The sequence below is a fragment of the Pollicipes pollicipes genome, unplaced genomic scaffold, assembly GCF_011947565.3.
Source record: "Pollicipes pollicipes isolate AB1234 unplaced genomic scaffold, Ppol_2.1 Scaffold_4740;HRSCAF=5597_pilon_pilon_pilon, whole genome shotgun sequence".
In the NCBI taxonomy this organism is placed as follows: domain Eukaryota; kingdom Metazoa; phylum Arthropoda; class Thecostraca; order Pollicipedomorpha; family Pollicipedidae; genus Pollicipes; species Pollicipes pollicipes.
Window position 1 is genome coordinate 5,914,409 of NW_023596545.1, and position 11,265 is coordinate 5,925,673.

Genomic DNA, 11,265 nt, shown 5'->3' on the forward strand with positions numbered 1-11,265 from the left:
GATCGTAAAGTCTCTTCATACAATTGAAGGGGATTTTTAAAAAATCAATTGCATGGATATTCCGAAATGCGGGCGTCATTTTACCTATCTGGACGGTCTGTTGAGGGTGCGAACTGCAAGCTTGCTGAGCACGTGTGCCCGGGGCTGCTCTACCCGTAGCCATCATTCTGAACAGTAAGAAAAACATGGGTCACAGCAGGCCTTTGGCCGGCTTGTTGGAAATTGTCCCAGATGCTTGGTCGCACAAATCTCCACCATCTTATCCCACACATCGTATGAGGTGTTCGAATGACTGGCTAAGTTGGCGTCTGGCATCGTTGAGTCGTAATTGAGATGTAGATGGGCTGGTGTGGGAAGTGATGCATATTGGTATGTCTTTGAAGCGTTTACGCACCTATTTTATAACCGTGTTGTCCCCAGAAATGGTCTGTCAGGCCAGACGGACCGGAATGAAGTACCTTTTTCGAGCTAAGTGCGTGGTATGTCCAGGTTTATAACCCTGTACTGGCATGAAAATGGTCACGGCATTATATAACCCTGCACGCACGGACAGCATGTATCTGCCGGAGGCAAACGAACGATGGATCAATAGTTTTTAATAATTGTAGAATATTGCAGGTAGCTGGCAGAAATGTGGGCCCGACCAGGCCCGTGCGCACGATCTCCCAATTATTGACGCGTCGAGCTTCCGTCTGTGCCACCGACACCGAATAGTATCCACCTTCGCAAAAAGACTTAGCATTATATGAAAAATTGATTTGTAAGCAAGACATGCCTCCCATTTTAATAAGAATGAAAGGTGAAGAGATTTAATGATGTTGTGAGTTAAGAATTCTCCCAGGGGCTCTCAGCTCATAGTACCATTAGGTTTGTTGTTATTTAGGGTTTTTGGGCGCGCCGACTGCATAGGTCATATTGCGCCCACCATTAGGTTTACAATTCAGCATGATCGCTACATGTAACCGGCCTCGAATATATTAGGAGGTGCCTAGTCAACGACGTTATCATGGCTGTTATTCGCCACTATTCTCATTGGGACAGCTTTGAACGTGTTGTTTCAATGCACTAATTTTGTTTTGCAATTTTTGCGGATAACGTTGTATAACTATTTGCTCCTGGCATATGGCACGTCCATTGTTTTCAGCATGGCAACTCCCCAGTCACATCAACAAAACAATCTTTATTTTGGTGCCAAGTATTTGGAAATCGGTGAAACATATTCAATCCGCATGTCCCCGAAAATCCCGTGCGAAGCACGCGGGCTTGTGAGCTGATCCAGATGGGAAAGGTGTGCCGCTCAGTGGTAGTACCGCCAGCTCACTTCGGTGGGGGCCGAGCCAAACGACGTCGAATCGACCTGTTGCTCCATCAGTGCGTAGCCTTTCATGTCCTGAGATAAAAGCCGGCTCATTGCAAGGAATGCCATCATATGCCACATTGGCATCGTCTCATTCCAAGGTCATTCGATGCTTTCCAGTTGGACGCTATCCAGTGACCTTGGATGCCATTGCGCCTGACTGATTTATGTCTCCCCCCCCCCCCCCCTCCAGATTTAGTTCTGACCATTTGGTGTTGATGGTCGGGCGAGAGCGATGGAACAGCAACGATTTTCTGCGCGGAGATAATTAACTGGGGCGCACACACCAGGCTGGGGATGCGGATGCCTGGGGATGGTTGCATCTTATAAATAGTTCCCGGGCTCCCTCCGTGTGCAGCATCATCGCGGCAAGTTACGTGGGGAAATGTTCTGGTGTTGTCGCGCTGAGCTCAAATACCCTGCTGGGCTATTTTTGGCCCCTGGTTACACTGCGCTTTGTGGATTGGCGAAACGCAAAACAATCCGCGAAAGAACGCGGGCGATATTCATATCACGCACATGCCCTGACGTTTGGGTGAAAAATGGGTCCTACAGGAGCGGGGGAGGGGGAGCACGTCTTGGAAAATGCGTGTTGTGGAGACGGAGGCTCAAGCTCGCGTATTGTGTGTAACTTGGGGATTAGTCATCACATCGTCCGAAAAAGGTGTGATACGCTCTACATGATAGCCACATAAACGCTGCTTTCAGCAACTCTGTAGGAGCAGCAATTTTCGTTTCGTTTATGGTAACAGGCGCGGTAGTTAGGCTTCTTCTGAGGTGATGAAATCGATCTTCCCATATTCGCATATCTAAGAGTTCGGTGCGTGGGTCAAATGCGACTGCAGAAGGAAAGCATAGGAGTGCCATTCTGCGGCAAGTCGACAGGTGAAGGGATCAAAATAACACCCCGTGATTTGGTTTTTCGCTGAAAGTATCAGTTGGGGTTGTCTTATCCCCCGAATTCAGCTGTCCCGGAGTTAGAACGGAAATTCGGAAATGATAAATTCAGCAACGGCGAAGGAGTTAATGCCTCGGGCATTTTTAGGGGGCCAGCTGACAAGGGTGACTGAGCGTCCAAAACTCAAATTTATTGTCTTTCGCCCGTACATTTGGCTTGGGTACGCTCGCAGGCACATATTACCTCCTTACTCTTACCATGCGTCCCGCATATCCGTCTGTGGGCAGACGGTGAGCCGATTGTGCCGCACACCCGTGTACGGGACAATCGGCCGCGGGCTGCGTGCACCGTGCAGTGCGTGGCGTCCACCGACCAATCGGGGCTTCTTTCGCGCCCGTGTGATGTCATTATTTACATCAGCATGTTAAAGCATGTTCCGAATTACTGGCTTTTAAACTCGGAACTCGTGTGATTTGTAAGAATAAGCTAAGTTTTTGGTCACGGGTTACTGCGGGTACTGTCTGCATTGGGACGCCTGCCTGCCGGACGGCGGGATCGTAACGCCCATGTTCGTGGACAGCGCTGCGCCGGCAGGTCAGGTCGGACCGTGCTGCCATTGGCGCCATCTAACCTTTTCTGATATGTCGCAGGGTGGACATTGCGACGGGTATCGGTGTGACAGGGAATGTGCCAAAAACGGTCGCCTTCCATGAATGTGGGAAGGGGAACAAGGCCCCATTTCAGGAAAATGACTGGACACATGTCTCCAACCCCGGCGATAGACCGATGCTGAGTTTCACTTAACTGCTCAAACTGATTCAACGGGACCAAATCAAATTGGCTGTCCGTTCCATCCTAGTGCGATACCCGACGTCTGTGGAGCAAGCATTAGTCTTTCAAAGCATGCTTGTTCTGATAAAAATGTGCCAAGTAGCTGGTAGAGAATCGGATTTATTCAAGTCTGGTTTCATCGTGGGTTTCACGGGTTTTCGTACTTCATGAGGCAGTGCCGATGGCGTTGAAAGGGCTGATTTTTTTATTAAGTTGCTGTAACTTAGCCCGAGTTTAGTTTTCATTTCGTTTGAACCTTGGTGAGTTTAGTGTTCAGTTTGAATCCGAATCTCAAGTTCAGAATCTGGGTCCGCGTTAGATTGCCATGCAGCCGTGTTCTAGTCTGGACCTAAGTCTGTATCCACTTTTTAAGAAACTGGTGGGTCCACGACCTAGTCCAACTCAGTGGTGCAATTGATCGATTTATTCCAGTCTCTGTCCAACAGGTGATTGTCCGACTCCCAAGTTCCACCAAGTCCGGCTGGACACAAGACCACAACATAGTCGAACTATAGGTGGGTACATGTGCGGCGTCCTGCCTGTATACATCTCGCTCGACCGATGCCGTCACATCCGCCTCTACTTCTACTTACTGGTCACGTTACGTTTGTATGGCGATGGCGCTCGTTGTAGTTCGACTACAAGTTGCTTGTTTCACGTGCCGTAGTGGCATACCACAACCGCCAAGTAGACGGGCGACCCTGGCTCTCTAGCAGCCTGTACAACAACTATTGTAACATTCGGGGATTTAAGTAGTGTTCCCCTTTTAGCCGAAGCGAAGAGCTATTGCCGTATGGGACGAACGTTACTGCCCCCAAACGGAGCGGCTTTATCCGTCATTCTTGATAGTTATATGATGCTGTTAAGTATGTGTCAAAAACGCTGCTTTGGTTAATTAATTAATTTGATGTAAATGGGTTGTTCCTACCAGAAAGTTATTCTAGTGCTACTAGAGTAAGTGGAACGAGCAGAACGTTTCAATTCCAAAGGCAGCTTTTCAACTTGAACAACTTCCAATCAAGTGAAACACTCGCACTTTGCTTGAGCTGTAACGCTATGGACTAAAACTTTGTCGTAGCTGGATTACTATTAATGCCATCCGCACTCACCGCTCATGCAGCGCGCGTGAATGCCGAAAGTACAGCATTGTTACGGGAGAAGAAGGGAAGTCTTTTGATGGGAAATATGTCAAATAAGTCGAGAAAGTGTGATACAGCTTTGTACACGTTTGTTGTAGTTTTGTTTGTTTCAATGTTCGTAATACCTCTTGCCAGCGTGGTACAATAACCAGGAAGCCCTTGCGAAATGAGTTTCCACTAAAGCAGCAAAGCGAGGTCTGTAGCTTGTTCTGCTCCAAGGAGTCGGTCTGATTTTGCTCGTTAAAATTTTGTCAGGAAAATTTGGTGAGATATGACACATATTAGCTACGCGCAACTTTCAGCACCTTGCATTAAGGCCGCCAGCACAATTAACGGAGCGAAGGCGATACTTAGGGCCTCGGAGATTACACTGATCAAACGATTCAGTGTAAAGGAGGGACGGTGCTTTGATCATCTACCAGCCAGGGGCTAGTCCTTCTCACGTTATCTCATACGAGGTAGCGGCGTTCACTCCTACTGGCACGCGCACCGGCGTGCTAGACGTCATTTGTTTGCCAAGATTGCTTTAATTTTCTGCCTAGGTTGATTTGATGGGTTCTTTGTATACTGCCCAGCAATGACGCTCAATAATATGTAAGTGGGCTTATGTTAACGCAGATTAGAATCGAAGTGACAGAAGAGGGTTGCTCGGCTGTTTATCCACTGGGAAAGACGTCCGAAGTTGCCTATTTCGTTGTGCTTGTCTGCTACACTGCTTTTACCATTTTTCCTGAGCGGTGGCTGGCCACTTCGCCATCGAAGTGTCTTATAGGTCCTAAAGACCCTTGCTATTCCTCTGTGTAGTCTGGCCGTCAAGCAGGCACGGTGTAATGGCTCCATGTTTCTGGGAGACCTATAGTACTTAATGACACCTTAACGTGCATGATGATGCCGCGTACTTGTTCGCAGAGCCAGGCATGTCATCACCTGCAAAGCCCACAAAGATGTCTTTTGCTAATTACTGCAAACGTCGTCCCATCGCCTTTGATCCGGGCAGTGTGGAAACAGCCGCAATATTTTGATTCATAGCATAAGGCCACGCACGGTCAGCGGCACGGCCGGAGGGCGGACGCGACATTACCTCATCTCCTCAGTCCGCGCCCCGCCGGTAATCGCCCGGCACCGCGGCTCGTTTCGGCCGAATGTGCTCGGAGGTCGCCGCCCACGGTCGGCGGACGCTTGCCGCGGATGTCCGGGACGATCCAATCGCGACAAGTGTGGGCAGTGGCGCGTGACCTGGCTCCGAAGCGGCCCGGGCCCCGCCCGCGCCGCCCTGTGCCGCGCCGCGACCGCCGCGGCGCGGTCGGGACTCGGCCCCGCGCTGGCGCCGGCGTGACGTATAGCCCGTCAGTTGTCGGCTCCGGCCATGTCGGACATTTGTGCGCCGCCGGCCGGCCGCTGGACGGTCGTCAGACCACGCTGTGATCGGCAGCAGCCGGCCGGGCAGGGGTCAGGTCACGCTGTGAGCGGCGAGCGGGTAGCGGCGGTCCGGCCAGTCGGCTGGCGGCGGCGGCGGCGGCGGCGGTGTGGTGCAGCCATTGTGCGGCGGCGCGCCAGACCTAACGTCGTTTTTGTCTCGCCGGTAGGTAGAGCGCTGCCAGCCGCCGCCGCCACCGCCGCCATCGCCATGAACTGCCTGGACGTGGATGACAAGACGGAGCTGGACCACGAACGGCAGCGGTACCCGTTCTCAGTGGTCTGGACGCCAATCCCTGTGCTCACCTGGCTCTTCCCCATCATCGGCCACATGGGCATCGCCACGTCGGCGGGCGTGATCCGCGACTTCGCTGGCCCCTATTTCGTCGGCGAGGACAACATGGCGTTCGGCAAGCCGACCAAATACTGGCGGCTGGAGCCTCAGCGCGCGGCCGGCGGCGTGTCCGGCTGGGACCGCGCCGTCGCCGAGGCGTCCGAGCTCTACTCGCACCGCATGCACAACCTCTTCTGCGACAACTGTCACTCGCACACGGCGCGCGCGCTCAACCTCATGGCGTACGACGGCAGCATCAGCTGGAACATGGTCAAGCTGGCCTTTCTCATGCTGGTGCACGGCCGCTACACGGGCGTGTGCGGCTTCCTCAAGACGTGGGTGCCGTTCCTGATGCTGGGCGGCGCCATCGTCGTCTTTCTCTGGGTGACGCACGTGTTCTAGTGGCTGGTGCGGTGAACAGCACCACGCTGTAGAGATGCGTTTGGTCTGGCGGGGTGCGGGAGCCGCGGCCAGCGCGTGGAGGAGGGGGTGGCTGCGCTCTGAGAGGGCGGCAGCCAGCGCCCGTACAGACTGCTCCCCAGCCGCAAAGCGAAAAGCGGGATCGATCTGTGGCGAGCATTAAGCGTAAGCTGGATTGCTTTAGTTGTGTGGACGTTGTGCTTAAGTTGCGTGGCACATGGCAGCACCTAATCTGGAGGCACAGTGCTGTGCCTAAGTCGGTCGATGGCGGCCTGATGTATGTAGCGAGTTGGTTGCAAGCAGCTCGTAACGGACGGCCTGGTGATCCATGCACAGGCGCTCGCTGACCTTTCACCCGCCATACGGGATTAGAGGCCTTCCTGCGACTCCCTGCGAGGGCCTTCCGCAGGTCGTACGACAGACTGCGCCCGGCCCTCCGCGGGTCGCACGACAGACTGCGCCCGGCCTTTCGCAAATCGCACGACAGACTGCGCCCGGCCTTCCGCAGGTCGTACGGCATACTGCGCCAGGCATTCCGTGATATTGTTTTGGAGTGCGGTTGGCGTTGTAAATACTCGTACATCATGCCATTCCCATTTGCTGTTCTAAATGCGCGAGTATCTACCATATATGTAGCCGTAATTCAGCTGTGGTAGGGAGGGGGGAGATTAAGGGAGTATGTGACCCCAAAAATGGCGTTTTGGATGGAAAGTTGGAAACGCGACTATTTTGCGACGAATGTGAAAACAGCAGGTCATTTTGGCAAAAATGCGGGGTTTGTCTAACGCATCTCCCCCGTTCCCACCCCTCCGCTACTGCTTACACCTATGGTTACAGCTGTTTAAATTTGCAACTGTGGCACAATCGGCCGCGTAACTTATTGTCAGTGGCGTTGCAGAACACTGCGGGCTGCTCGGCAAAACATGACCTTTGTTGGCCGACGCCCAGTCTCAGAGTAGTGCCGTTGCTCGTCGTTAGCGGTTTGGTGTCATTGGGTTGCACCGCCTGACGTAGGGGCCGTAAGCACATGTACTGCATACGCTGTCTGGATCGTTGAGTGACAAATACGCGAGTGACAAATACGAATACAAATAATACGGGCGTGACGACACGTGAGGTAGCCGATTCGGTTGTGGGCTGCACGCCGTCCGGCGAGCCGGACGCGCTCCCCGAGTTCTGTGGTGGACCGGGGTATCACGCAACTAGTAGCCCGTGACGAGATGCGGACCAGGCCACGCTTCCCACGACCCCCCCCCCCCCCTACCGCAACCTCTGGGGCCCGCCCGCTTCAGGGAACATTTGTGGAGCTGGTGTCGCCCGCTGGCTGTTCGCGGAAGGTTCGCAGGGCTTGTTGAAATGCATCCACGTCGGCGTCCCCGCAGATACCCGGCAGTCGTGGTGCACTTTCCATTTTATTGCGGCGAGATTGGATTGCGTCAGTGTCTGCGTTGCCTGAAGTGTCATCAGGCCGTCAATATGATGACGCTGCGTTCTCCCTCATCGAGCAAGTGGGGATGTTGGAACCACAAGCCCGGATCTGTTCGTTCCCTAGACACGCTGGACGACGGCGGCGAGTAAGCCCTGGCAATCGGAATCCTGATCGTGCACGTGTGGCATGGCGTTTGAATGAACATGACAGCACGACGGGTCCGGACGAGGATCCTGCTCCTCCGCTGCTGGGGACTCGACTCCCCGCTCCGCCTGCACGGGTCACGTCCACCGGCCTCCGACCGCCGCGCCGGAGAGTGCCTTAAGGCTTCCATTCGCTGGACACACCAACACCGTCGTATACACGGTCACGCTCAGTCCTGAGTGTCGCGTCGTGTCGGCATTCGTCCTCCGCCGCCCTCCGCGCCGCTGGACAGGTACCCCTTCTCGGACGCCTCAGGACAGGCCCGCCTTCTGGGCACGCCCGCACGCGCCGCCCAATCCAGGCGCGGCCGCGTGCCAGGCAACGGCCCCCTCACTGGAGCGGGGCGGCAGCCCCAGAAGGCCTGGTACCATGTGGACGAGTTCCCTGCCACCCAAAGACGGAAATTCTCAGTTGGTATGGACACGACCGGATGAGAACACCCAACATTTCACCAGTTTGTATTCGAACTAAACCATGGACAGTGAGCCTCACGTGGACTGTGAAAATATTATCAGCTTCAGCGGCACCAGCTAGGCAATCCTAGAAGTTAATGCATAGAAATTGTGACCTGAGGTCAGGTCACATACTCCTGGGCTAGCTTATTTGACACAATTATTTCCGTTCGTGCTACAAGTTCTCAAACACTGTCATCAACCAGCGTGGTGGCGCAGCCGTTCAAAAGTGCAAGCAGCTTTCTGCCTATGACAACATCGAATTCATATATATATATATATATATATATATATATATATATATATATATATATATATATATATATATATATGATGAGCCGCGTGCGTGCGTGTGTATGCGCCTGTGTGTGTGAACTGGGCTTTTGAGTTCAGTGCTGTGAAGGGTACCGTGCTTGCTGCTTACTGCTTGTAATTTCGCCCCTGGAAATTATTGCAAGTCAGCGGGGGCTCAGCGTTAAGCGGATGATTGTGGGCGTCCGTGCGTTGTTGAAAGCATTCAGGTATCACCCTCCGTTGTTTGACAACGCCTCCCATCACGTGGTTGCCTCGAATACACATGTACGTATGCAATAGAACATCCCTAGTAACCAGGACGGATCACAGTACTATGTTGCATGCGACTGAATGAAGGCGAAGTTGTCAGGTGTGGAAACTGAACCGGCGCCCTCTGGCTTCAATGGCAGACTTTGTGTAACTCGAGTAATCCAGCGCGTTTCTATGACCGTCGTCCAGCCACGGCCGCGGTGCCGCGACGGCACGCGGGTCGTGTTCGGAGCCGGCTGACGGTGCCGTCGATCGCCAGATGAGCCGCGCCGTCGCGCCGCTGCTGCGGCTGGCCGCCAGCGCGCTGCCGCCGGCGCCGTGTCGCCACCTCAACTGTAACCGGGCGGTGGTGAGCCGCGTCCACCGGCTGCGCCATCCGCAGCTGTACCCGACCACCGTGGTGCTGGCCGACGGCTCCACAGTCACGACGCGTTACCACGAGCCCAGGAAGATCATCAGGGTAGGTGAACTACTGCATCCAACTTACCGAGCTTGCGGGACCGCAGTTCCGGAACGCATTATTTAGTTAGCTGGGCTGAATTTTCAGCATTGTTGCAGCCGACGGGTGGGGGTGGGGGAGGGGGCGGGCTCCGAAGTTTCTGGCTCTCCGGCCTCTACGGCAGCGTTGGGGCTATTGTTTCACCTTTCGAAGTTAAGGGCGGGTTTCTGGGTCTTGGCCGCCATAGAGGAGCCGACCGTTGTGACGTTCACGCTGTCGCCGATTCCCGTTCCGCCACGCGGTTGTCCTTGCTGTCTTCTAGCGTCTTCATGCTTCATTTCCCGGCATCAGGCAGCCGGTAATCGGATGAGCGCAGTGTGGTGTGGCCGCCGCGTGCCATCACGCGTGACCATCGACCGCCGACGCGGCCCGGCCGGACCGTCCGGCGCCGCGGCAGCGGGGTCCGGGTGCAGCCCGCAGCCGAGCTGAGGCGGGGCAGGCCCTGGGGTCGGAGCTGGGCCGCGGTTCCAGGGGGCGTTCGCTGCGTGGGCTCTGTGATGCGTACTGAGTGTGCGGTGTAGACACGCCGCCGGCACGTGTCGCCGGGCTGCTTTCCCCTCCTTCACATGACATTTTTGGAACAGCCGCAAAGCTGGTTGCATAAGCCTCATGAGCTTGCATTACTTCGTGACGCTTTAAGTTACGACTGCAGTCCACGGTAATTGCATTTCAGCCACCACGGCAATTGCATCAGTCACCATAAATTTCAAAAAGTTGGTTTCATAGTTCTCTCTGCAACAGATCGCCCAAACATGTACAAAGGCCAGCATTAGAATCAGTTTGTGGAGTTACATACATGCCGCAAAACACTACTGGTGAAGGAGGCTAACCTTGACCTCGGATGCGAAAAGGGCCGATGGAAATGTTGTTTATTTACAGTTGCAGGATACATTTTGCGACGCCTGCCTTTTACTCAAACTCCATTCAGTCGCGGGGTTGGGGATACCCATCACCTGTCGCGGAGTCCCCAGGCTAGCGCGGAGCCTCCAAGCTAGCGCGGAGCCCCCAAGCTAGCGCGGAGCCCCCTCCCGTCATAGGAAGGGTCAAGTGGGCGTGGCGCCAGCACGCACATGGAACGGAAATCGATGAGCTTCGTCCGGCCGGATGTCACCGTACTGGTCGCGCGATGTCCCGTCTGAGCCTGCACTTTGCTAGCCCGAGAATGACTGGTCCGTGCTGAACTCGCCAGCTGATTGTTGTCAGCCGAGCGGCGCCGCCTGCCAGCTAACTCCTGAACTCCAGTCGAGCGATGGTCGATCCGTCGTTTTCGGTGAACTCAGCCACTGACCTGACCCCATGGCGCCACCCTGACCCCTGACCCTCGGACGTCCCCAGCTGCCGCTGGACGTCAGCACGCTGTCGGAGCAGCAGAGACTGTTGCGACTGCAGCGGCGCAAGCCGCGACAGAAGGTCACCATGGAGGAGGACGTGGACGACAGCTTCGACGCGAGCCGCTATCAGAAGTTCTGGAAGCGTTGAGCACCCGCCACCGGCGTACTAATGAGGCAACACAACTAGTTGTTTACGGTCGCGTGTGCCGGGTCGATCTAGAGGCGATTTAGCTGATGCCAAGGCGGCCAGCGCAATGCTTGGCCAGCCCGCTGAACCGTCTTCTGAATACGAATGCGCTGTCGCGACGCGGCGTTTCACTGGCGGGTTCGCAATGATTGATAACGTCACTTATGTCGACAAAGCCGCCGCGGTCTCGCTCGGTCAACACTT

General features: G+C 54.7%; 2 protein-coding genes across 2 annotated transcripts; both read left to right on the forward strand.

The window, feature by feature from the left end:
* Nucleotides 1–3,532: 3,532 nt before the first annotated feature.
* LOC119098814 (transmembrane protein 222) lies at nucleotides 3,533–7,502 on the forward strand (the record flags this gene model as incomplete). Its single annotated transcript, XM_037221860.1, is given in 2 exon segments — nucleotides 3,533–3,601; nucleotides 5,812–7,502. A coding segment is annotated over 1 exon segment (525 nt). The 3' UTR covers nucleotides 6,378–7,502.
* Nucleotides 7,503–9,303: 1,801 nt separating this feature from the next.
* Nucleotides 9,304–11,180, forward strand: mRpL55 (mitochondrial ribosomal protein L55). The gene is made up of 2 exons (XM_037221861.1): nucleotides 9,304–9,504; nucleotides 10,879–11,180. The coding sequence occupies exons 1-2, from the start codon at nucleotides 9,304–9,306 to the stop codon at nucleotides 11,020–11,022; spliced, it is 345 nt and encodes a 114-aa protein (XP_037077756.1). The 3' UTR covers nucleotides 11,023–11,180.
* The last annotated feature ends 85 nt before the right edge of the window (nucleotides 11,181–11,265 follow it).